General features: G+C 26.0%; 1 protein-coding gene and 1 long non-coding RNA gene across 2 annotated transcripts in view; one reads left to right on the forward strand and one right to left on the reverse strand.

Moving 5' to 3' along the window:
* Nucleotides 1-15: 15 nt before the first annotated feature.
* Nucleotides 16-27,785, reverse strand: LOC135922430 (glutamate--cysteine ligase catalytic subunit-like). Its single transcript, XM_065456804.1, has 17 exons — nucleotides 27,747-27,785; nucleotides 27,519-27,704; nucleotides 21,322-21,428; nucleotides 20,550-20,669; nucleotides 19,968-20,033; nucleotides 19,785-19,898; nucleotides 19,663-19,721; nucleotides 17,879-18,030; nucleotides 15,336-15,410; nucleotides 15,034-15,150; nucleotides 14,473-14,605; nucleotides 13,752-13,861; nucleotides 13,268-13,360; nucleotides 9,615-9,719; nucleotides 8,894-9,250; nucleotides 8,234-8,351; nucleotides 16-705 (listed from the first exon to the last, which is right to left on the reverse strand). The coding sequence occupies exons 2-17, from the start codon at nucleotides 27,666-27,668 to the stop codon at nucleotides 485-487; spliced, it is 2,097 nt and encodes a 698-aa protein (XP_065312876.1). The 5' UTR covers nucleotides 27,669-27,704; nucleotides 27,747-27,785; the 3' UTR covers nucleotides 16-484.
* Nucleotides 16,497-27,905, forward strand: part of LOC135922431 (uncharacterized) — a 28,883-nt gene continuing 17,474 nt past the window's right edge. The window contains exon 1 of the long non-coding RNA XR_010570900.1: nucleotides 16,497-16,525. This is a non-coding gene — a long non-coding RNA (uncharacterized LOC135922431). The remainder of the gene's footprint in view (nucleotides 16,526-27,905) is intronic.

The raw sequence follows: 27,905 nt of genomic DNA on the forward strand, positions 1-27,905 counted from the left end.
ATCTTATTCAACAACTTTCATATAACAAGGATTTTATTTTTTATTATGAATAAAAAATTATGGAAGATATTTATATTACAATACGATAAAGACGAAAAATTATGGCGGGTTAACGTATAGGCGTCCCCTCAAAGATATGGCGTTGGGACACGCCCTGTTCTAAATATTATCTGTCATTTTTTTGTCTATATTTCCCTTATTAATATTATAATATATGATCTTGATAAATATGAAAATTTGATTAAAATATCTGATCTTGATAAAAATGAAAATTTGATTATAATTATTGTACATTTTTTTTTAAAATTAAATCGCCGAGGAAAAAAGGATAATTAATTATATTAGCTTTAAAGGAAATTACAACTATAAGTTTATGAATAAATCAGATAGAGATTCAAAACTTGGAATAAAATCTGAGTATATTATAGAAGGAAATGGTGCAAACAAAGCATTTTTAGTGAGTGTAAAAAAATAAGGTATATTTCTAGCAACATTTCTTTGCTCCGATATGTTCAGGAACTTTATTTACGGATTTAGAAGTTAAATCGGCTATTAAAAACGGGCATGAGACATCACCTTTGGTCATTTTATCGCACATTCTTAGCAAATCGTAATTGATTAATTCGGATACCTTAGAATCCTTTTTATAATCGGGATGATTGGTTACAAATTCTCTGATCCAATGCGCCATAGTAAATAATTTACCTTTTTTAAAAAAAAATAAGGAATAAAATTAAATATTAATATGGTAATTAATATCAAATCATATAAAATATAGCCACTATAAAAAGTAGAAAAAGAAGCATGCCAAATATAATAAAGTTCTCGATATGAGGGTTACTAACCAAAAAAAATCTTTAAGATAACACCATTTGAAGATTAACAATTTTGTTAAAACCAATCAAAGCAGCTTGCCAAGATATAGAATCACCCTCATAGTCAGCATGCCTGAATTTAATTTGGACATGCTTAGAGTATTTTCAATTTGAACAAAACTTTTTATTATGAGAACGCCGCTCCATAGCAAGGTATTAGAATTCTTTTGATATTTGTACATTTTATAAAGTATATTGTTAATTCGTCGATTAATACATTTTTATTTTATATTTCGTTAAAAATTTTGTTATCTTTGTCCAACAATGATTTTTATAATTAGCTATAAATATAAAAATTAATATAAAAACTTTTAGTTTTTTTTAACATAAAAATACTAATATTCTTATTTCGATTTGGTCAACACACCATATTGTGATAAACTGAATAGAAATTTATTTTTAATTTTTTTTCTCCTTTTATAATTCTAATAAATTTCATACCAAAAAGATTTTTGGGGATCATGTCCGGAGAAAAAATATGTACCGGGCCGATAAATTAGGGCCAATTGGGTCCGCACCAACCTCTATTTCATATATCATATTTTTATCTTTATAATTTTTAATTCGTTTTCTTTTGTCCGATGATTGAGGAATATAATTTTTTTTAAATCTAATACTTAATAACTTTAATTGGCAAATAATTTTACATTTAAAAGGATAATTCATTTTTAAATGTCTCTAATTTTGTTACATTTAAAAAAAAAATTCCCTTAAATTTTAGTGGATAGTTTTTTTTATGTATAATTTTTTGTTGGATTTTGAAGGTAAATTTTAAGATCTAAAAGTAAAACTAAAGAAAATATTCTGAAATGCCCGGTATAATACCTCCAGTACGGAATTGTCCCCTAGGCCAAACCTAACTCATCAAATAGAAATTCTGAAAAATGGAATATATTTGCTATCTCTATTACTATGGGCCCGGCCCCAATGGTTAACAATAAACAAAAAATTTAACTTTTTTTAAAATCTGAATTTTATTTCTGCTCAATGAGATATCTAATAAAATTATGCCATATGTTTTTTTAGATATTATCTCAGAGCATTTTTATCCAAATTCAAAAATCGATTAAATAATGATTCAATAATAATAACAATTATTTAAATTAATTACCCACTAATCATTTTTTTCAAAAATGTAAAAATTAGCTTTGGTATGTATTTTAATCGTTGATTTTTATTAAAAACAAAAAATCGTATTTCTTTGATTCAAATAGCATTTTTTTTAAAAAGGTTGTATTCAATGATCATATCTTTTTCAACCGTGTAGATTTACGTACAAAATTTTTATACCATCTTATTTATTGGATATCTTTATAAAAAAGGAAGGCCAAAACTTCAATGAGGCCATAAAGTTTGAGCCAATATAAAGAAGTATAAATTAGATAAAAGAGATTGAATGAATAACATAGAGTGGAGAGAGATGTTGAAGGAGCTTACCACCAAAAAAGGTGAAAGCTAAAGAGAAAAAAATCTTTATTCATATATAAGATGAATCCCTAAATATTTTTATTTAAATAGATCTAAAATGGTAAATTTTAAATATTTTACAAATATAAGAAAATCAAATTCACAATTTAAAAAGATAGGTCTCATTATAAGTTATAAAAATGATTTTAATTGCAGGGATACAAGCCTAGTTAAGGATAATGCAAAAAAAAATGTTAAAGATGATAAGCATATATTCTCTGAAATATTTAAACTCATAGATGTGTTCCTAATATTATATCTACTTAATTATTTAATGCTAAAAAACGTATAGGAACAAATATGAAGTAGTTTAAAAATGCTCTATTAAAAAAAAGGATCCCAGTGAGGATGGATAGAACATACTAATAGACAGTATCCGGACATATTTAAATCAATGGTCTAGATATTTTAAGATATTAATTAGATTTCAATCACAAAAATCATTGGATGTATTGGAAAATAAAAATTTCAGATTGTATAGAACAAAGACCACCTGGTATTAATAATTAAATACCAAGCCAACTCAGAAAAGTTTGGTAAATGTTTTTCTCTTCTATATTAAATAATGCCTCGATTCTTGAATTGTAAAAGATTCTATAATAAAATTTTTATTGGTTGATAATACATAATTTTAATCTTCAATTAACTCTTTGGTATAGCTATAGGAGTTCCTTTAGATGTAGAAAAAATATTTATCTCAATTGACCTAATCCAATCTAAATTTAAAAACAGGATTTTGGACAATTAAAGGTGGAAAATTTAATAATTTTATATTATAATTAAATTTTTAAGCTTAAGAAAGACTACGAAATAATTTCCACTTGTTAAAATAATTTTGAATAATAATCAAAAGGCATCAAGCGATTAGTAAGTGATGAATTTGATAATTAATATGTTTATCAGAGTCCTGCAGATACCACTTGTACGGCACGGCCTGGATTTTTTTAAAAAAAAATTTTTCGACCCGGCCCGAATTTTTTTTTCAAAAATTTTTTCCGGCCAGGCCCGGGTTTTTTATTTTCAGGCCCGGCCCGGATTTTTTAAAATATATTTTATTATTTTTGATTTTTACAGCTAAAAATGGCGATTTCAAATATTTGGTTTTAAACCGGGCCTGCAAGTCTCTGATGTTTATAAAATAAAAAAATATGATTAAAATCGTAATTTAAATCATTTTTATTTATAAAAATAATATATATTAAAAATTTTACTTATAAATCTATATTAAAAACATACAAAATATTTAGAAAAAACAAATCCATTAAAAAATTTTTGAAAAAACTTACAAAAAAAATAAAAAGGAGAATGCTAAATGAATGAGTCGAGCCAAGAATTTCTAAACATTTAATAATTGAGCCGAATTATTGTGATAGCAATGTTTTGTGCAAGTTTATATATTTTTTCCCTTATGAATTTTGAAACCGTTTTGAAAAGATTTATAGTGGCTTGCCCAAAGGAGCTGGATGATATAGCTATGATGGGGACAATGTGATTATCACCAATCAGGTAGGAACATTTTTGACATTTTAATGACTCAGCCCTAAGAAGAGGGTCATATTATTAGAAGGGGCAAGGGTTAGGCAAGAAAAATCCCAGACGTAGTATATTGTTGCCGCAGTTTTTTATCTATGCAGAATGTGGGTTCAAGAATGCACGGGAGATTCCTTATTGAGAAATGTAGCAATAAGTGTGTTCATTTTTGAGCCGATTAATTTTAGATATGAATTTACAATGAATCGCATGGCGCCCAAAACAGTCTGCGATCTGATTACACTTGGCAAGCGTATTGGTTTAAAAATGATATGCCCAAGTGCAAACTGTTTGCATAAGTCGTCATCTATTAATTGATTATTTAAGATACTGGGGTAAGATTTAAGCCATTCATGGCCGGAGTTGTTGAAATTAGAAGGGATTTATATGATCATCGCTCAAGGTGAGGCAAGTGAAGGAACGAGATACCATAGATTCTAGTCTTTTTGCTTTAATGAATATGGTTGAGGTGTATTTGGCAAGGCATTGATATTCCAGCAATTTAAGATTTCTCCAGCAAGATATCATTATCAATTGAAATGATTTGGGAAATAATGAATTACGGATTTTGTAGAAGATATAAAAGCAACAAGGGCAATCGTTATCGCGGATCTCAGTCCTAAGTCGCGATTTGCAGAGAAGTCTCCTAAAGCCAGGAGTTAAAATCGAATTTAATATTTAGTAACTTTTACATCATTTTTAAAATGTTTTGTTCGTATAATTTTAAAAGGGTTTTAAACGAGAAAAACACGAAATGAATTTGCGAAATTAAAAGGGCATTTTTGAGGATAAAATAAGCTTGATGGATGGGTAATCTATTTGATGAAAATTATTTTACTGAAGTATTTAATGCCTACTATAAGAATTAACTGGCTTAATACAAAATCAAAACTTAAATTATATTTTTTACTGGAAATTTAAATTAAATACAACTGATATAAACGTAAAGAACAGAATAGTGTTCTAATATTCATATTTAATGTTATACATCTTTTTGACCTTATAGGTGTGTGGGTAGGAAATACCAACCCCCCCCCCCCCCTTCATGGTAAATATAATGAGGTAAAATGATGTGTTTTCATAATGATATCTAGATGAATAGTGAATTATGAAATTAACCTCCTTTTAAGGAAAAATTTGCCTTCACGTTTGTTTTTTCAATTTTAAATTGTAGAACCTCTTCCATAATTTTCATCTATTTCTATAAAAATCTATCATGTTTCTTTACAAGATGTCATAAATCTATACTATTTATGCTATTCTACTAAATTATAAAGTATCAAAGCTATCAACCGATTTATTAATTCTCATATTTTAAGATTTCCCTATTTAATCGCTTAGAATTAGAACAGAAATGCTCAAAAAACAAACGTCGAGAATATATACTCAACGTTCAGAAAATATTGAATATAAGTTTTTAGAAATATTCATGTTATTTTAGCGGAGGGGTTATTTTTGATAATTTAAAAAAAAATAATTTGGGGAATATGTTTCCGGTTTTTCCGGGGATATTTCCGCTATATTTAATTTAAAATCTAAAAAATGGGGAATTTATTCCGGAGAAATTTTTCCCGGGGAATAATTTTCTGAAATTTCCGGGTAATTATTTTCCAGGATATGTTTTTTAGGGTAATTATTTTCCGGTTTTTTTCCGCTTACCGAATACAAGCTTTATGATGTTTATATTTCTAGAAAGATATCATTATGATTTATATAAATTATTTAATATTAAAACTATCAAAAAAATGTGCAAAATAAGAATAATCAGGCTTTCTTGATGTACTTGAGTGTATAGTTTAAATCTAGTAGGTGGATTGATAAAAATGCTTCTAATACTGCTAGATATTTGTGTGCATTAATCCCCTAAACTCCATTTATTATTTCAATCCTTTGAATCGAATGAATTATATATTTTTTATACTATTAATATCAGTGGATACGAAAATCTAAATATTGCTGAAATAATGAATGACGCCAAAAGGCTTCTTAGATTATTTGATTAAGCTTAGGCAAATACCATATAAATTTTTCAGGTCAATTTTAATAATTTTTTAAGTTTGAATGATAAACTAAACATTAAAATTAATAAACTTAAGTATAATCAATGACATGTTCGCTTTAGAATCAATATTTGACCTTTATTAAAAACAATTATCAATTTAAATTTAAGTCGTTGGTGTCATCAATTCCCTATTAACAGTTGACTGCACCAATAATTTTTGAATATGTATAAAAAAATTAATCTTTTTTTAGAGCTTAATATGATTATATAAGCAGTATCCCTCTTTTAGAGCCTACCAACAATTTTATTGATGCATTAGAATGATTTTAACTTACATTAAAATTATTTTAATCTAAAAACTAATAATAAAATGTTTAATAATACTAATCGCCTTTCCTATAACAACTTGTATAAATAAAATTTTTCCTAATTTGACAACCCAAAAAGGCGAATTAAAGGAAACCATGGGCCATGGGTAAGCTCTTAAATATATATAGAGAGATATATCAATCACATTCCAAATGAAGTTATATAATAAATCATAAAGGATCACTTAGAATTAAATAATAAAATATATAAACGTAAAATGGGCTCATTTTACTGAATTTAAAATAAATTTTATCAAAAACAAAATTTAATAGTTTAATAATCAATATTTATAAGTTTATATCAATAGAAAATTTGATAGAAATTTAAAAAAAACATTTATAAATCTCATCTCAGATTTATTGCAATAAATAATTCTTAATTGCAATTTATATTAGTGATCTGCATCGGGCCTAATTTTTCAAGCCCGGCCTGGCCCGAAATTTTTTTTAAAAAAGTTTTGCCGGCCCGGTCCGAATCCGAAATTTTTTTTAAAAAGTTTTTCCGTCCCGGTCCGAACCCGAAATTTTTTTTAAAAAAATTTACCACTCTGGCCCGAATTTTTTTAAATATAGAAGATAATTTTTATAATTACTCAAAATAAAAGACATATGTTATATGTTGTTTAGTTTCAATAAATAAAATCAAATATTTTTATTTTACATAAAAAATTTAATATTAACTTGATAAATTTAGATATATTTTAAAAAAAATTCAAGGTCCGACCCGACCCGGCCCGATTTTTTTTTAAAATATTAGGCCCGGCCAGGCCCGAACCCAATTATTTTAAATAGAATTAGGCCCGAGCCCAGCCCGGGCCTAACTTTGCAGATCTCTAATTTATATCAGTTTAAAATAAATCTTTGATTTTTGCTTAAAATTAAAGATTTCAACTTGAAAGATTTTGTATAGTATGCATAAAAATTAAAAAATATCTACTTATAAATAATATATTCCAAAAAATATTTATTATTTCTAGGTAATATTTTTCAAAATTTTAATCAAACTCTAATTTATATGATCTGTAATAATAATAATTAATGTAAATCATTTAGGTTATATTTAATTTGTATTACAAATAAAGTATCTTATTTGTTTAAATAATTGAGTTATTTATTTATAATCAACAAATCACATTTCTCAATTTTAAATTATAAAAAAAATAACTAAAATAATTTAAATAATATTTATTTCTGAAGCCTTTAAAGAAAAAAATTAGGGGAATATATAAAAATACCTATACATTTGTTTAGTAAAAGAATTAAACCAATTTTCCTAAAACCAAGGTAATTTACCTCTTTTTTTGATAATTATAAGAAGTCATTATATTTAACTTATAAAATAATTAAAAAGTATAATAATTTTATCATTTAATAAAAATTATTAAATGTCGAAATTTTGTGCTATTTTAATAGATTGATCTGACATAAAATAGAAAGAAATATTATTTTTAAGATAAACCCAGCCAAAGGCAAGTCAAAAGAGCTTTCGTTCGTGGGAAATCTGGAGGAAGGGGGAAGGGCGAAGCCTCCAGCCTTTAATAGGTTGGACCCCCCTAAGGAAAATTCCCTGCTACGCCACTAAATACCTTGCTCAATCTATAATAAGAGTAAGGGTTTTGTCATTTTTAATAATTTTTCTAATATTAAACAATCATTTGTAAACATAGCACTAACGTTCCTTCGAGCGTATCAGTTAAATGCTTATTCAGTGTCGCTAAAAAATGTTTTATTGATAGAAGTGGTGAATGTCCTATTGATAAAAACTTATTTTTTCGTTGAAATCAAATATTTTTATATAATATTTATTACTATTTTTAATATAGACGTGTTTTTTTATTTTAAAATATATATTATCCAAAAATGTATAGAAAAGTGTCGAAGATTTTATAATATCGTATCAATATGGTTTAAGAAAAAATGTATTTGTAACGATATCAGCGGACCAGTTCCCGGTTTGTATCGGTTCTGTAAAATGTTATATCATTTATTACCTGATGCCCTTCTCTCAATTAACTCCAAATATTGAAGAATAGTACAACGAGTATTAACGTCCAATTCCATGTTGTCTAGGAAATTTCTGACTAATTGAACCAAACCGGGGAAATCGTGCTAAAAAAAGAGAAAGCATTTTTTATAGTTTATAAAACATCATTCAATTTTTCTAAGCATTTACTACACCATAAGACGAATGTTATTGGTTTTAAACACATTGACTATCTATTAGTGTCCATAGTGAAGGTCCGGTTTATGGAAAAAGAGAGGGTGTTCAATAGAATGGTCTGAACTAGACCGTTAACCTACCATATAAGAAGAACCAGCCAACTTTTATCAAACGTTTCTTATAATTCTCATTCAAGACTACTGTGAATTAATTTTTCCATTCTCCACTTATTTATGTTTGCAAAAAAAGATATATGAAGAAAGCTTCCAATATCCTCGAAAAAAACACAAAGCTGATATAAGTATACCAAGTATGGGTTATAAAAGAAAATGAATTTTATTATATTTTAATAATAGTTAAGAATGTAAATTTTTTTAAAATTATCTCAATAAGAAAGAAACAACTTCTATAGGATTTCTGCATAAAAAATCGGCATGTGCAATGCAATTATTATAGTACATTGTCTAAATAAATAATATAAAAATCTTACGTTTCCGTTAATAATTTCGTTTATATTCATAGGCTTCCAATCTGTGATAAGGTGGTGATTAGAATTCGATTCACTTTGGTTCACGTGGTTAAAATGATTAATAACACTGAAATTATTTAGATCGTTTTTACTTATAGTCTTATAACTGGAGGAAGATTCAAAATTATCCAAATCTTGCTTAAGATTGGAATGAACATCAGAATTCTGATGTTCATTCGTGTGTTTTTCGAGTTCCTGTCTCTTCAGGTCCTCTTCTTTGTGCATAACATCACGTTTGGCATAATTTTTGTAATGAAAGTAAAATAATCCATCTATAACCGCATTTCTTTTTTGTGCTTCTGCCATATTTAATTCCATCTGTAATATTTACGTTATAAAAATAGTTACAAAAAATTCACCTTTATAAGTGTTCTAAGATAAAATGTGTAAAAATATAAACAAGCACATTTAATCTGGATGAGGGAGATTTTAGAAATGAATGTTATATACTTTAAAATTCAAAATTTTTGGATTAAAATTATGGTTCATTTTTGGAGACGAATGAATTAATAATTTACTTTTTAAAATTAGTTGTTTTCAAAGATTATAAAATCAGAATTTATAAAGAAACAATTTTTTTAAAATATATATATAAAAAATATTCGTCAGATTATGTAAAGATAACTTAAGCATGGTGGGTAACTTCAAAATAATTTAATTTCGAGATGTGTTATCTTTTTACCTTGGAAATGGGTATAAGGAAATTGAGGTTATAGGAAAGGATGACCCTGGTAAGTAAAACGATAAAGACTACGTACGCCGCATTTTCAAAATCTGTTAATTGTACCTTTAAAAATAATTATAATAATGATAATAAGAAACGTGTAAATAATTAAAGGTATTTTGTAGTGATGTTAAAAGTTACTTTTGAAACATAACTAGTTACAGTTACTAGTTAAATTGGCAAAAACATAACTAGTTACAGTTACTAGTTACATTTTTACAAAAGTAACTAGTTATTAGTTACAGTTATTTTCAAAAGTAACTAGTTACTTACTTTATACATCCTTCATATGCGCATTATTTATTTATTGACTGCATTTATTTAATATAAAAAAAATTAGGATAAATAAAGTATAATCAGTTATTTAAAATAATATATAATTTATTTATATAAAAAAATATCGCAAAATTGAATATTTACATCGAATATAAAAATATATATTTGCATTGAAAAAAAAATATTTATTTTTCATAAAAATTAGAATCTAATAAATATTTATTTGCTTTTAACAACAAATTAATTTCTAAGTTATTATCTAGGAGACGTGCTCGTTTATCTCCAAAAATGAGCTTACCTAGACTGAATAAGCGCTCTACGGGAGCACTTGATGTTAGAACAACATTATATTTAATAAAGAGTAATTTTAACTTTGGGAAATCGTTATATAAAAAAAAAGTGTTGTTATTAGATTTGATAAAGTTTTCTATAAGTTCATTATTCAGAATATTTTGGCGCTTTAGGTCAAAAAATCCAACTACATCAAGTGATGTTGGTTTTGAGCATGATTCATTCGTCTGGGATTCACTTTGAGGTATTAAGGTATTTATTAAATTTAAAATTTCCTCCTTTTTTGCTTTATTCCTTTCTTGCCTAATCCAAGGCCAGTCAGTTTTAAATAAAGGGTGAAGAATTGCAGCAATGATGTTGTGATTATCATAAAGATTATTAAACCTATAACATGATATTATTAATTTATAAATAATTATTTGATTTTAGTTACCTTTTTTCAATACTAGCTAATATAGTATCCTTTAGAGGTTGACAATATTATAATCCCTGCACATCTGCCATACATATAAGTATTTGTGTTATTGTTGGGAACAATTAGACATTTTCACAAAATTTTTAATTAATAAATTTTATTTAAAAAATAAATTTAATTTAAAATTAATTTATCACAACATATTAAAAATAAAATTAATTATTTGGATATATCTTTAAAAGTAACTAGTTACTTTTGGCAGTTACATTTCAAAAATTTTAACTAGTTACAGTTACTAGTTACAATTTTAAAAATATAACTAGTTACAGTTATTTTTTAGCCAAAATGTAACTAGTTACAGTTATTTTAACATCACTACTTTTTTCAATACTAGCTAATATAGTATCCTTTAGAGGTTGACAATATTATAATCCCTGCACATCTGCCATACATATAAGTATTTGTGTTATTGTTGGGAACAATCAGACATTTTCACAAAATTTTAAATTAATAAATTTTATTTAAAAAATAAATTTAATTTAAAATTAATTTATCACAACATATTAAAAATAAAATTAATTATTTGGATATATCTTTAAAAGTAACTAGTTACTTTTGGCAGTTACATTTCAAAAATTTTAACTAGTTACAGTTACTAGTTACAATTTTAAAAATATAACTAGTTACAGTTATTTTTTAGTCAAAATGTAACTAGTTACAGTTATTTTAACATCACTACTTTTTTCAATACTAGCTAATATAGTATCCTTTAGAGGTTGACAATATTATAATCCCTGCACATCTGCCATACATATAAGTATTTGTGTTATTGTTGGGAACAATCAGACATTTTCACAAAATATTAAATTTAATTTAAAATTAATTTATCACAACATATTAAAAATAAAATTAATTATTTGGATATATCTTTAAAAGTAACTAGTTACTTTTGGCAGTTACATTTCAAAAATTGTAACTAGTTACAGTTACTAGTTACAATTTTAAAAATATAACTAGTTACAGTTATTTTTTAGTCAAAATGTAACTAGTTACAGTTATTTTAACATCACTACTTTTTTCAATACTAGCTAATATAGTATCCTTTAGAGGTTGACAATATTATAATCCCTGCACATCTGCCATACATATAAGTATTTGTGTTATTGTTGGGAACAATCAGACATTTTCACAAAATTTTAAATTAATAAATTTTATTTAAAAAATAAATTTAATTTAAAATTAATTTATCACAACATATTAAAAATAAAATTAATTATTTGGATATATCTTTAAAAGTAACTAGTTACTTTTGGCAGTTACATTTCAAAAATTGTAACTAGTTACAGTTACTAGTTACAATTTTAAAAATATAACTAGTTACAGTTATTTTTTAGCCAAAATGTAACTAGTTACAGGTAACTAGTTACTTGTAACTAGTTATTTTAACATCACTAGTATTTTGTAATTTTCGAGCATAAAAAATCTTTTCAAGATGGAAATCAAAAATTTTCCTTCAAAAATTTTTTAAAGATTTTTTCAAACTCTGGATTTAACTAAAAGATGTTTAACAAGACCATGGGAAAAAATGAAAGAGAATTATGGACACAAACTGACTTGCTTAAATACCACCTGGAAATGTCCATTCCATACATCGAAGGAAGAAATATATCTAAGGCCAAAGTTCACAATATGTTTTAAAAAAAATAAATAACGTTTAAAATTTCTTATTATTATATCGGTTTTAAATTTTTTTAATATATAGTATTTTAAAAAATAACACCCCCCCCCCCCCAAAAAAAATCTTTTTTTGTTGTTTAATTTAGCTTTATAAACTTGTATAATAATTAGGTAAAACCCAGGATATTGGAAAAATGATTTTATAAAATCGAGAAATATTTTTAAAATAAAAGAGATGGGTAGGAAAGGTATTAGGCAAGTTCCTACAAATTTTAAAGATGTTTCAGTTATGGTTTTTAGATTTGAAGAAAAGCAAAATAAGTTTGAAATTACCCAAAATTTCTTTAAAGTCCATGCCGTTTATAATAAAAATTTTAAAAAAGCATCCTGTATGGGCCCTTTGATTTATACCTGTCCGGGGTTCTTTCTGTGAGAACTGATCCGACACGATTTAAAGTTGAGCAATTTTTAAAATATATTTCTGAGCTCAAAATCAATTATTAATTAGATTATCATCATGAATAGAATTAAAGATAAAATTACTATTAACAAAGAAATATTGATCTCATATTAGTGTTGTTTTAAAACGGCTAACTCAATATTTTATTAGGAAAAAATATTATGCAAGCATTAAGATTTTGCTCATAGGTGGCACAAAGGTTTGAACATCTATTAACGAAATCTCGAGGCTTAGACAATATTTTTCTGGCTAAAATATTGAGTTAGCCGTTTTTAAAAATCGGCTCAAATCGAGCTGTTTAACAACACTATCTCATATACAGATTTTAAAAATCGATCCGCTGTTAAATCGTGTTTGATCGGATTCCACTATGTGTGGGGCCTTATTCTTATAATATTATTCTCTTTTATGGCAAATTGGACGCAATAAAATAAAGAGTATGTTCGGTATCAATAGAAGATATATTATGGTATATTTAATCAAAAGTGAAACTTCTTGAGGACGAAATTCAACCCTCCAACCAATGTCAGTATCTGGGGGTGGAGGTTTAAACCTCATAGTTTGCCAATTCGTAGATTGGATATTCTGAATTGTTTCAAATTTTAAAAAAATCTATAAATTTATTGCATAATAATGTAACGGTTTCTTATATAATTATAATCCCTTAATATAACAATGATTTTAATATTAGATTTCTAAAACAGATATTGAAAAAAGAGGAAAAAATAATTGAATTATTCAACGATAAATTATTCGTACCATTAATAACCAATGTGGATTTAAATAAAATATATAATGCTTTCTTTTTCTTGAAACTTGTTATTACATGCTTAATTTAAATAAATTATATAATGGGGGGGGGGGGGGTCTCACTATGTTTTAAATTATATCAAGCATTTCGCATTAAGTTTCAATGTAATAATCAACATATTTTAAAAATTAAATAGATATCAAACATCAACCATAAATAATTTACTTCAAAATGGTCGGAATCGGTTTCGGCTTGAACAATTTTTTCTTCGAATAGTATAACGGGATCACGTATAAATAGGTGGGCTATATGTTCTGCTAATAACTCATCGACGCCTAAAAATAGAATTTATAACAATTTTACGAAAATTTTTAAAGTATCGAATAGTGTGCTACTTTTTAGAAAAGTAAGGCTGCATTCACAGTAAAACATGAATAGCATATGCAAACGATGCGTAAAATACATACCTGTTTATTTGATATGATGCATTCTAAGTAAGATTTCGCCAAACTATAAGGCTGTATCCTGTTTTGACTTACTAATAAACAGCCGGCTGTTTAACCGGATTTTTATATCTACTGCCAAAAAAGTAAGACAATAAGATTTTAAGCAAGCCACTCATTTAATTTCCTAAATAAAGATTGTACATTAATATATAGAATATTTAGCTGATTTCGTTTTTAAATAAAACTAGTCTACTATCATCAGTATTAATATCATTGTATCATATATAATAAAAATTTATATTTAAACAATTTTAATATTTCAATGTTAGGTTGGGCAAACATTAAAATAACGAGTCCTACAGGGAAGGCAAACCTTGTGCAAAACTTAATGGGGAGAGCCCTTGTAGATTCCCAATATGAAGGATATAATCAATATAGGTATAGTTCATTAACCAAATATAAGGATATAACAATATATAATATTATAAAATAAAATAAACCTGCACTGACTAATTTATTGTAGAAATCTTTGTCGTAAAGTATAGGAATATCGTTATAAGGCTTTCCGGTATAAGAGATGTAACAGTCAATCGAATCGTATCTTGATTTTCTTATTTTTGGACCATTAGACGGCTAAATAACAGTAAGTCAACAATTTATTCACTTTAAAAAATATATATCGCATTAAAAAAATTGGAGAATGAGTGCCGTTACCACCCCCTAAACAAGGAATATGAAGACAGCTTAAATCTTATCATTGTACAATTAAGATTATAATTTTCGTTTCTTGGGTAAGTACTATTTTATGTGATAATGGATAGATTAGTATCGGTTTATAAATTAGGCAAAATCTTAATATCAACAAGAATGAAATAAGCTTGATAAAAAAAATATTACTATATTTAAATAATATCTTAGGTTGATATTGCATCTTTTTCTAAACGGAAATAATAAATTAAAGTTCTTAAATGAATTTAGATGACTACAGTAGGGATTGTTTAAAAAAAATCGCTCCCCATAAAATATAAAAGGGCATTTGAATCAAATTTTTTTAAAAAAACTTGAAGTCCTAATTCCTCGTCGGTTCTATCATCCACGCAACCAGCTATGACGTCCCAGCGACAATCTCTGTCGGTTAAATAACCTTTGAATATCGGAGAGGCAGCGGTCAAAGCCAGCTGTCATAAGAATATAAATCTTAAATGATTGGTACGTGTCAATAAAATTTCAGCAAAAAAAAGAAAAGAAAAATTAATTTAAAGAAAATGTCCAAACAAATAAATTATCCAAAAAAAGTCCAATCAAAACAATAGGGCAGGAGAGGTATATTAAAACTTATAATTAATTATAGATAGTTATATACCATAATTGGACAAAGAGCACCTAATTGGTCGTATAAATAACGTGCTTCGTCTATATTACACGCTTGAAAAGTTACCTGTTGATAAAATAGAAAAAAAAATCAATTAAATATTCCATAAAAAAAAGAAAAAGAAAACGCGCACAGACTAAATTGAATGTAAACCTCAGGAGAACAAAGGGTGGTGTTCACTGTTCGGGATTTTTTTATTATAAATCTCAAGAAATCGTCCAGATTATAAATGAAGCGATGACAATTAAAAGATGCTCATTCTTATCATTTAAAAAGAAATTCCTTATACAAATAATTTATTAAATTCAACATTTTATCAGATAAATTAGTAATTAAAATAATATTATTTTTCTTGAGTACAAAAATTAGTAACTTAACTCTGGCAAAATATTTTCCTGCCCAATTAACAAGTCACTTTTCACGGGATTATTTTTATTTTTTGAAGTAAGGAATCCAACATTCCCTAACCCGGTGTGAAAAATATAGTATTAGCCTTCCAATTAGTGTTGTCAAATGGCTCCGGCTAACCCAATAATTTTAACCAAAAAATATTATTCAAGCCTAATTGCTCATAGATGGCAGAAAAGTTTGGAAATCTATTAAGGAAATCTATTAAGGAAATCTCGTGACTTGCGTAACATTTTTTGGCTAAAATATTGAAGCCGTCTTTAAAAAATTGAGTCGTTTAACAAAAATACTTCTAATGTCTGCGAATGTTTAATTTAAAATATTTTGCTGATGCTAATCATTTCTTTTTATACAAACAAAACAAATTATAAATGTTAATATATATAGTCGTATATATGTGTTGTATTAGAATGATAAAGATTCATTATATTTTAAATGATTATTATTTATTGTTGTATTAGAATGATAAAAATTAATTGTATTTTAAATGATTATAATATATATATATTACGAACCTGTTGTTAGCCATGTATTTTGTTTATTTTTGTGGAAAAAGAAAAATACAGTGGCAACAAAGGAAAAGGAGATTAATTATATAATTTTTGTTTAAAAAGAAGAAAATTTGATGATTTGTAAATTATAAATTATTGAAGAGACAAAGAATATATATAATTAATAAAGATTCATAAATTAGAGAAGAGACAAAGAAAATATATAATTATTAAAGATTCATAAATTAGAGAAGAGACACAGAAAATATTTAATTAATAAAGGTAAAGATACTTTCAATTTAATTTACTTTCATTTTAATTTACTTTCAGTTTAATTTACTTTCAGTTTAATTTACTTTCAGTTTAATTTACTTTCATTTTAATATGTTTCGAGTTCGAGCCATTATTGAAGATGCTAAAGTTAGTATAAGGAACTAATTTAAAAGTTGACCATAAATATAGGAAGTATTTAGATAATTTTAAAAATCTTTAATTTCTGACATTTTTAGCATTCATTTTTCTAAGGAATAAAAATCTTAAAATTATCAATATTTTAGCGTTTTCCTAACTACATTTCGATCCATTTAGGAGTGATCTAATTACACGAAAGCAATAAGGATAGAATGGGAAAGGAGTGCCTAGAATATTAATTTATTTTTGGCAAAAGGGGAAATTAGAACCCAATATTAGTCCTTCGACGATATTGTTAACAATAAAAAAATAATATACCATGCTAAAAAATATAACTAAATTACTGAATACATCATTATAAAATTAAAAAAATAGATAAAAGTTTAGCAATATTTTTGAAAACTCCCAAAAAAAATATTTTAAATATCGCCGCCTGAGAATTAGCTTATTCCATCTCCATTTTTATAATTTTACAGGAGAGCATTTTAAAAATTAGGTTCCTATTATTTTCAATATTGGGCTATAATTTAACTTATTTTGATTTTTTAATGTAAATAGAAAGTTAATTATAAAAATTTAATTATGCAAAAAAAAATATTTTTGACAAAAAGTTGATATGCGACAATATATAGATAAAAAAAATATCGATTTGATCAAAATTTAATATAAAATTTAGCCCTTATGGATTAAATGAATATGTTGGTAGAAATATCTAAAATGTTGGCTAAATGACTTCAATCAGTTTGTAAAAAAATATTGCGGTTTACAAAGTGAGATTATGTATATTTCGTTTAATATTTGATTTGTTTTTGGATATAAAATTTTATATTTCCAATAAAAGAAAACCAACTTTGTATCAATATATAGCAGAGACGTGCAGACCCAGCCCTAAGTCCGGCCTTAATTTTTTTAAATGTCCCTGGCGGGTCTTAAATTTTTTTTAAAAAAAATACCCAGGTCAGACCGTATATTTTAAAATCAAATATTAAATAGCCATTATTAGCTATAAAAATTAAAAATAAATAAAATATATTTTTAAAAAACTTGGGTCAGGCCTGAAATATAAAACCCGTGCCGAAAAAAAATCCGTCGAGCCGGGCCATGGAAATAGTACCTCTACAGGTCTTTGATATATAGCACAGTGTTAATTAAAAGTTATTGAGTAATGATAAATATTCCAAAATAGGTAAAAGAGGAAAAACTAAAAATGGGAAAAAAACAAACTTGTAAGCAGCAACAACCCATGCCAAAGCACATAGAGTCCATGTACACATGATTAGGAATCGAAGCCTTTAGGGAGTCTGCAATGTCAGCTGCGGATCCTAATCCTTCAAAGGTTTCAATGAAAGGTTTGGGAGTATTGTCGTCTTGGTATACTTAAGAAAAATATTATCATAATATGATGTGATATGTATCATATATTCGGACTTATAAGAAATGCGGCAATCAATGAAAATTGTAAATCAATCATAAATTTTTTTAAAAAAATAATTAATAATTATTATCGCAATTACAAGGCAATTCCAAAAACACCGAATTAATTATTAATTTACAATTTTTAATGAGTACTTTTCGTGTACAAATCTAATATACAGTAATAAATTCGCTAAATAACAAAGATAGCTTTAAAACTTTTCATGATATTAAATAAAACTAAAACATGTTTATACTTTCTTTCTCTTTCTTTTGTGATTGAGATAATTAAAATTTTTTTTTACATTCTTAACTATTTTTATCAATTAGTATTGTTAATCGGCTAAGTTGAGTCGACAGCCTAAATTCTAGTCAATTTTTGAGTCGCAAAACTCATTTCAAATTGAGCGGCTCAATGAGTCGCATGAGTCAGCTTCAGAGTAGGCTAAAATTTATTTTGAATCGGCCTGTTATTATTATTTACTCCACGATGAAAATATTGAAAAATTTTAACCATTTTGGTTCGGGAATTTAAATATTTTTAAATTCGAAATGACTTATGTGTATTATTTTAAGAATATGACCATGCTATCATTAATATTTCCTAAACCTCGACATTTCGCTGATAGATGTCCAAACTTTTATGCCATCTATGACAACAATCTTAGGGCTTGCGTAATAACTTTCTGGATAAAATGTTGAGTTGGCCGTTTTTAAAAATTAGCTCAAATCGAGCCGTTTAACAATACTAACCTATTAATATACAATTATTTAGAATTTATATATAAAAAAAAGGATTTTTTTAAAAAATATTCATGCCTAAGTTTAAAAATATTCAGGCCGGACCCGGCTATATTTAAAAAAATTAAGGCCCGTGTCTACTATATTATATATCAATCAGAGACCTTTGGGCCGGGCCGTATTTTAATTTTTCTAAATATACCCGGGCAGGGACTGTATTTTTTTTAAATACCCGGGCCGGGCCTATTTTTAGAACATAATATTTTATATGGCCATTATTATCTAGAAATATTATAAATAAATATAACATATTTTAAAAAAATCCTAAAAATTTTTTTCAAAAAAAAACCTTTTTTATATATATTATTCTAAATAATTGTATTTTAATAGGTAGTATTGTTAAACGGCTCGATTTGAGCCAATTTTTAAAAACGAACTCAACATTTTATCCAAAAAGCCATTATGCAAGCCTTAAGATTGTGGTAATAGATGGCACAAAAGTTTGGACATCTATCAGCGAAATGTCGAGGTTTAGGAAATATTTATGATAGCATGGTCATAAAATCTATAATTACTATAAATCTCAGAACAGCTGTTATTTTCATACATAAGTCATTTCGAATTTAAAAATATTTAAATTCCCGAACCAAAGTGGTTAAATTTTTTTAATATTTTCATCGTGGAGAATAATAATAGATGGCTGATTCAAAAAACTTTAGCCTACTCTGAAACCGACTCATAGACCTCATGCGAAATGAGTTTTGCGACTCCACCTAGTTCAAAGTCATAAAAACGACTATTTAACAAAATTATCAATATTAAATATAATATTCATTTTCTTTTATAATTCATACTTGGTATGTTTATATCAACTTTGCGTCCTTTACGCTGGAGGATATTGGAAGCAAGATTTCTTCGTATATATATTTTTTTTGCAAGGATAAATAAGTGGGGAATGGAAATTAACTAAATTTACAAAAATCTTGGATGAGAATTATTCGCGACTTTGTCAGGAATATAAAGTGAACGCATTTTTCCGGTGCCAGGGGTAGTTGAAGTCGCGGGATCGCAAAAATCTTCGCAGCCCAAACTAAAAGAAAAATTATGCGATAAAATTTTTTATTTAGAAATTTTATCATTTAAATTTAATGATATTAACCGTGGAAATGATGTCAACGTCAAAACGGTTTCTTCTTGCTTCAATACCGCTCTAATAGCGTCTCTCCTAAAAAAATACAATTTTATTCCTAATCCACGTAAAAAATAGAAATCAATATAAAATGAACACCCTGCAAATTCAAGTCCGAGTTCAACCTGACCAAATTGGTCTGGACTCGCCAAGGTAATTTCCGTAAAAATATAAAGATTGATATTACAACACCTCGTTCACTAAATTAAAATATTGGGGTTCAGTAATTAACAAGTTCTTAAACAGTGGTATCGCCAGTCTTTATCATTAAGACTGGGTGTGTTGATAAACGAAGCCATTGGTTCATGATAAAGGTCGGCGATAAATACTTTCGGGTTGGGCAACGTAACTTGTACAAAATTATTTAACAGGCCGGGCCAAAAAAACCATTTCAAAATTTTTAACGGACCGCTTAAGGGTCGGGCCGAGCTCTAGCTCTGATATTTAAAAAAAGATGATATTCCTTAACGGAACAAAAGTTCGAAATTAAATTTTATAAAAAAATATATATACTATACTAATAAATAATGGCGTATTGTATTAAAGCAAAACCTTGATTTCATGTTTGCCTCTACGATATTAAAATAAGCCATGTTACCTAGGTAGGGTAACCCCGGAGTACCTTCGACCATATAAGACGCGAATTCGGGGTGCCACAGGTATTCCGGATTTCTTATACGTAACGAAATTTAATTAGAAATATTTACAAGCAATTGTTTTGCGACCCCATTTTTTCCCAAATTCATTGCTACGTTTAATAATTATTAAAAAGGTTCTAAAAACACCCTTCATATTTAAGAACGAAACTGAGTTATGAATAATGATGTTTAAAAATGATTATATTTTTTTAAACCATTTAAAAGCTATAAAAAATTGTAAATTAAATGTTACGTAATCGAGGTAGCAAAAGTTTTTAGCAAATTTTCTTTTTAAAAAAACTAAAATCATTTATAACGTATTTTCTTATTAAATTCTGAAATATCCTGATTTTGAATGAAAAGAAAAATATATTTCGCTATGTATATAATAATACTCAATTTTGGGGAATTTTTTTAATTACTCATAATTCACATTAATTTTTATTTATCGATTTTCCATTTAAATAATAAATATAAAAAAATCATGGCGATATAGTCTGCTCATGGTTAAAAAAAGTGCTTAAAATGATTTAGGTTTTAAAAATTTACTAAAAATTAGGGTCAATATATCAAAGACCTGGATTTAATAAACTACCTCTATCACATATATTACAACCAAAATTTTAATTTTTTAAAAAAAACATCGCATATATGGAAAAGTTATAATAAATTAAATAGAAAAAAACTTGATTTTAGCTATTTTGTCGGAAAGTTCGGATACGATGTTCTCACCTTTGAGAAGAACTCTCGCCTTTTGCGATTTGTCGTCAAACGATACGAGCATGTATTCTATCTAATAATAATTAATTATAAACTAATCAATCATATACTACTAGTTTGTCGATTTATTAATTGAAAGTGTCCATAAGCCATTTATGCAATTCGACTAATTGTTTTTATTAATCATTATATTAAGGAACATAATAACATTTAATCGACGTGAAAACCACAAAATAGAGCTACAGCTGACTCCTATGTATGGACAATTAAATGCATTTAATGAATGTATTAATTAAAGAGAGTAATCTGGGTAATTCCATGACAAATGGACCAGTGATCCGAACGGCCATTTTAAAAATGGATGAAACTAATCGTGAAAGTTAAATAGATTGTATATTATATATAAATCTAAATTTTAATGCCTTAGCTAAAATATAACCCGAGTTATGGGCCAAAGTTTGATGAGAGCCTTTTTCTTTTTTTAACGAATCTAAATAAACTCAAATACTTTTTGGTCTAAAGTAACAAATTATATATCATTTTGTAGCTCTTATGCTTCTTAAGAAAAAGCAAATATTATTTAAAAAATAACTTCAGTGTCGTTATATTTACCGTAAAACAAAAAAAAATTATTTTGAAAAGTATATTTATTTCCAATATATTTACATATATGAGTAAAAATATTGATGGAGAAAATAAGAATTTAAATTTTATTCAGTTTTTTATAATTTTAGGAATAAAATGATCAATTATAAAGGACGTTTGAAATGATAAAACTACAAATATGTGTATTAATTACACATATATTAAAATATTTAAGTAAAAATATTATTGGAAAAAATATAAATTTAAATTTATTTTATTTTTACGAATAAAAACTCACAATAGAGGGCGCTATCGATAAAAATATTTACAATATATTTTATTTATATCTATTTAAAAATTTCAAGTGTATACAAAAATTTTATAGAAATAAAAATGGTTGTTTAAAAAAATGCATATTTTTATTTATATACATCATAATTTCATTAAAATAGCGCCCTCTATAAATTGATTTATTATTCCTAAAATTATAAAATACTAATTTAAATTCTTATTTTTTCCATTAATATTTTTACTTTAATATTTAAATATATAAGGGATAGACATGTTTGATGAGTTTTATCGTTTCAAACACCCTTTTATATTGATTTTTTTATTCCTAAAATTATAAGAAACTAAATAAAATTTAAATAGTAATTTGATATTCGTTAAAAGAGGAAGGCTCTCATCGAACTTTGAAGATCTAATAATTAAAATAAACAATCTATTTAACCTTCATGCCAAGTTTCATCTAAATGATCGTTCGAAAATCGCGTTACCATCTACCTTTTTTTAGCCATTTTAACCAAAAATTGTCAACTCAGCTTCAGAGTTCTTATATAAAATAGAGCGTAACTTTTTAGAGAAAATAAACTAACTCAAGCACTGGCGTTGTTAAATAGCCCAATAATTGAAAACGGCTAACTCAATATTTTAGCCAAAAAATATTAAGCAAACCTGGAGATTTTGCTCATAAATAGCAGAAAGATAAATCCATTAATCAAATCTCGAGGCTTGCGTATTTGGCTAAAATATTAGGTTATCCGTTTGTTTTTATGTAATTATAGGTATTGTGCCGGCTCAAAAAAAATGAAAGTGAAGGATTAATTATATATTATGTAATTACTAAGCTTTAAATATAATTGTTTCTTATACTAATGGTTATTGGCTAAATTTTTTTAAAAAAATGATTAAATGAAAAAATGTTAAAACTAATTATATATAATATAAAAGATTAGAAAATTATATAATCTGGATTTAATAATATATATTACAAAGAAAAGAAATTTTCCTTTTCAAAATAAAACTATTTAATTAAGTGAATTTTTTCGTTTTAAGGTTCTTAAATTTCAATTATATTTCAAAAAAAAAAATTAAATAATGAAGTGGATAGAATATTATTATATACACATTTAGGTAGTAAATTTTCCAAAAGTTAACGGGGAAAAGCTAGTATACTATTGGGTGTATTTTGAGGCATTTTGAATGTAGCTTTAAGTTATAGTAGCCAAATACACTTTTTTTTAAATCAAATTTTATTTTCTAATTTAAATCTGCACAATTTTAAATAAATTGCTAATATAGAAAATATAATTAATTTATTTTCCAACGACCTCACTTATTTTTTATAAACATAACAAATATAGTTAATTTGTTATTCAACGACCTCGCTTTATTTTTTTTATAAACATAACATATATTGGAGGTTCACTTTTAGGGTTGTGCCAATCCATAAATTTATTACCGATCCGATGCGATATTTTCGGATAAAAAACCGATTCAATATTAATTTGTATTGATTTTTATTAACCATCTATCTTTGAGCTAGTGTTGTTAAACGACTCGATTTGAGCCGATTTTTAAAAACGGCTAACTCAATATTTTGGCAAGAAAAATATTACCTAAACCTCGAGATTTCGCAAATAAATGTCGAAATCGTTGTGCCATCTATGACCAAATTCTTCAGGCTTGCGTTATATTATTCTGGATGAAATATTGAGCTAGCCGTTTTTAAAAATCGCCTCAAATCGAGCCGTTTAACAACACTACTTTGAGCCAATGAAATAAAAATATCATTATTTTTTATGTTTGCAGTGTTAACAGTGAATGTGGTGTTAAAAATTTTATTTAGCTGATTTTTAAAAAGGGCTAAATCAAGATTTTAGCCAAAATATTAATTCTAATAAAGTCCGTGGCGCCAACGAGATAGGGTTTGTCCTTTCGTCTATACCTAAGCCTCAAATTTTCGGCAATAGAAGTTTGGCCAAATCGATCTGTTTATCAACACTCGTTGAATGTGACCCGTTAGATATTTTAAAGTCCTTTTCTTGTTACGGATAATGTAACAAAAAATAGTGTACAATTTTTAACTATTTTATTTTATATTACAATAAATAAATTGTATTTTAGTTCCTTTTTAATTTATTGTTATAAAATTATTAATAAAATATTAAAAAATTGTATATAAAACAATTCGTTATCCGATATTTTTGAAATTACTAAATGTTCCGATCCTATCAGTCACTTCTAACGAAGAGGAATTATATGATTATGAAAATGTAAATTGTACATAATCATATATACAAACAATGAATAATGGCTTGTCTATTTTATTCAGTATAAAGAATTTGCTAATCTAGATGATACATTTTTTAAAAATGATTGATAAAAGCACCAAAAAAAATTCAGTTAGTGGGGAATATATCCTATGTAAGCCCAAAAAAGAATATTATTAAGGGAGCCTTTTCAACCCATAGAAAATTTTAAAACTTACATTGCTGTTAAAACTGGTAGTTACCATAATTAAATTATTTTATCATGAAGCTATGGCCATGATAATAAAACAAAAAATAAATAAACTTCACATGGTATTCGGAAGTTATATTTAGCAATTTTAAAAGAGTATAATTTGATTTTTTGCAAAAGGAGAAGAAAGGTATAATTATGAAGACCTTAGTCCTTTCATATTTACGGTTGGGCGAAAACTCATTTTTACTTAAGTGATTCACTGTGTTTACCTTTTGGTCCAAAAAAAGGCCTGAAAAAATTTATGTCAAATTACTTTGAATGCAATGCAGTAATTTTTAGCTACAATTTCCCATCTATATCATAAAGTAAGATGGGGAATTCCTTTAAACAATATTAAAAAGTATACGCAATAATTTAAAAGAGACGATCATCAAAATCTCTTACTCCTCGTTTTATAATAAGCGCGATTCGCTTAAGTGGCGCGAAATTATTCTATATCTAAATCACAGCTGATTTGTCACGGCATGATATTCTTTTTCCCATTATTGGATAACAAGGTAAATAATAATAATGACTTCTTTATTTTTTTTTGATCATAAAAATCAAGCAACCACAGTTACAACAAACTTCCTTGAAATTAAGTTCCAGTTATACTACAATTTTAGTGATTCGTCATTTGAAATTTAAATCATTCACAAATATTCGTTAATAAAGGTAACATTTTCGAAAATATAATTCAACTTTTCATTTGTGGAATTGGATTTTTTTAAAAAAATTGATCATTATTCAAATAGACAAATTATAATTTTTAAATTTTTATTGCCTTTTTCTAATATGATTATTCTCTAATGATATTTATTCGAATTAAGAAATTATTTTGTCAAATTTCTATTTATAATGTATATCTAAGTCAAATTTTAATAATTTTTTATTGTATTTCGCAAATGATTTTATAATGCAGCTTAGAGAATGTAACTAAATATTTTTTAAATGAATTTGTATCTTAGCAAAATACATTTTCAAAATATTTTGCCCAACTCTGATTAAATATGTTTTGTTATAATGGATTACTTTTTTATATAATGATAAATGCAGCTATCCTTTTTCCTTTATTAAAAAAACTTAGGGAAAGTATTTTAAAAATTAGCTTTAATTTGGACATAGAGTTCATTTATAGTAAAAGCGTTTTTCCAAGTGGTGAGGTATTTAAGGCTGCGTTATTTATAAAATCAAGCCAATAAATTGGTAAAGTTTATAAATATGAAGCGAAACAATGAAATGCCATGATAAAAATTGAAAAACATATGTTGCAATATATATTTCAAAAATTATTATAACAATGAAGAATCACTTAATTCTGATAGCATTAAATACCACACTACTTGAGAGAAAACATGTTTAATATAAATAAGACCAAGATAAAGAAATAAAGAAAAACTATGCTTTCCTATAGTTTAAAAAAAAAGATTTAAAAAATATAATAATAATATAACTAACCTAGACATTTTTCCCCCAAATTCATGAAGCAGACTCATCATGATATTTAGGAAAACACAACTTGAAACTAAATTTATAGGGATCCAAACCAATTTTAGAAATTCTAGGAATTGACTCTGGAACCAGATCTAACAAGAATGCAATTATTTTATAAATATAATGTTCAAAATGTTGTCATTCATTTTAGTGGGTTTATTTATTGTTTTTTCAAACTCTACTTTTATATTATTTTTTCCTTGTGGGAACATTTAAAATTGATATCATATTTGTATTTTTAATCTAAATTGGAAATTATATTTGATAATGGATCCATAAATTGGCTAACATTTAAATGCAATACATTAGATTAGTCATCTTTTTAAGATAGGTCATTTTATTTCTAATTTCAATTTTTTTTATCAAATCCAACTCAGCTGATTAGTTTATAATAGGGGATCAAATTATAATTAAATTTTGAAAAAAATTATTGGGAAAAAAGAAGGAAAAGGATAGGTCCAGCCCTAAGTAAACCGTGAAATGTTATGATTTAAAAAATAAATTACAAACCTAGACTAGGTTTAAAAATATCTTTTTTTCCACACACTCCTATAGGCTAAATGTAATCCTTTTTAAATATACTTAAATTATATAAATTAACTTTTGTAAAATAATATGATGGATCATTTAATATTTATTGATGGTTCAATTTCCCTTTGAAAACTTTTTTTAAATAATAATAATTAAGGGTTGGCCTGGGTAATGATCAAAATATTATAAATTAAGGCTGGGAAAATTTTTTTTAATCTAAATTAAACCTAAAAATCTGATCTCTTCAGTACTTAAATTTATATGGAATAAAGATTAATAAAAATATAATTGTCCATGAACATTCTGACCAGGTGGAAAAAAAATTCCTTGTTCTGAGTCAATGATTCAAATGAGGAATGAATAAAAAATATATAAATTGTGTATATTAAAATTAAAAAAGAAATTTATAATTTTTTTTTATATTTAAATAAATTTTTATTAGTCAAATTGAACGTGAAAAGTAAAACATATATATGTAATTAAAAATCTAATGTAAATTATTTGTAAAATAAAATCTATATAAAAACTGTCTAATAAAAAAAATTAGTATAATAAATTGTATGTTGGGTGGGAGGTCAAAAAAGGGAGCCGTGTATGGCAATGCAGTTAGATCTGCATATATCAATAGATATGCACTGTCAATTATAATTTGCTATATTAATCTTTTGGCTAGTTTATTATTTTATATTAAAAAATTTAATCGATCACTTAATATCTGTAATAGCTATTGAATTAAAAATCAATTGTAATAAAATTATCGAAATTTTACTTCATCGCCCCACATAAGGCATGGTGTATTCCTATCCTTTAACTTGTGATATATATTAATAAACTGCAATATTCCTTGTTCTTTGACAGTTTGTTTATATTTTTTGGTACTATCCCAAGTAAGTGGTATTCCTTTGGACAACAAACCCATGATTTCGCAAAATCTTTAAATTTCAACTTCCGAACCCTGCAAATGCGCAATCATTTTAAAATATAAATTTTAAAAAACATTTTGGTGACATTCAGCACCTGTCACCGTAACCTAGAAATTTTTCACGTGATAAATGATGGTAAATTATGACGTGTCGAAGATCAATTAAGATATATCCTATTTATATATTCTTTTTTAAAAGCAAAATAATTTGTAACTACATTAAAATATCAAACT

The sequence above is a fragment of the Gordionus sp. m RMFG-2023 genome, chromosome 1, assembly GCF_954871325.1.
Source record: "Gordionus sp. m RMFG-2023 chromosome 1, tfGorSpeb1-WG-v2, whole genome shotgun sequence".
Lineage (NCBI taxonomy): Eukaryota > Metazoa > Nematomorpha > Gordioida > Chordodea > Parachordodidae > Gordionus > Gordionus sp. m RMFG-2023.

Excerpts from the sequence above, each read along its gene's own strand:
- LOC135922430 (XM_065456804.1), bottom strand. The coding sequence starts at position 27,668 with ATGGGTTTGTTGTCCAAAGGAATACCACTTACTTGGGATAGTACCAAA. Across the intron at positions 21,429-27,518 it reads GCCTTATGTGGGGCGATGAA|ATAGAATACATGCTCGTATC; the intron begins GTAAAATTTCGA and ends AATTATTATTAG. Across the intron at positions 9,251-9,614 it reads TCCTTATACCCATTTCCAAG|ATGGAATTAAATATGGCAGA; the intron begins GTAAAAAGATAA and ends TAAATATTACAG.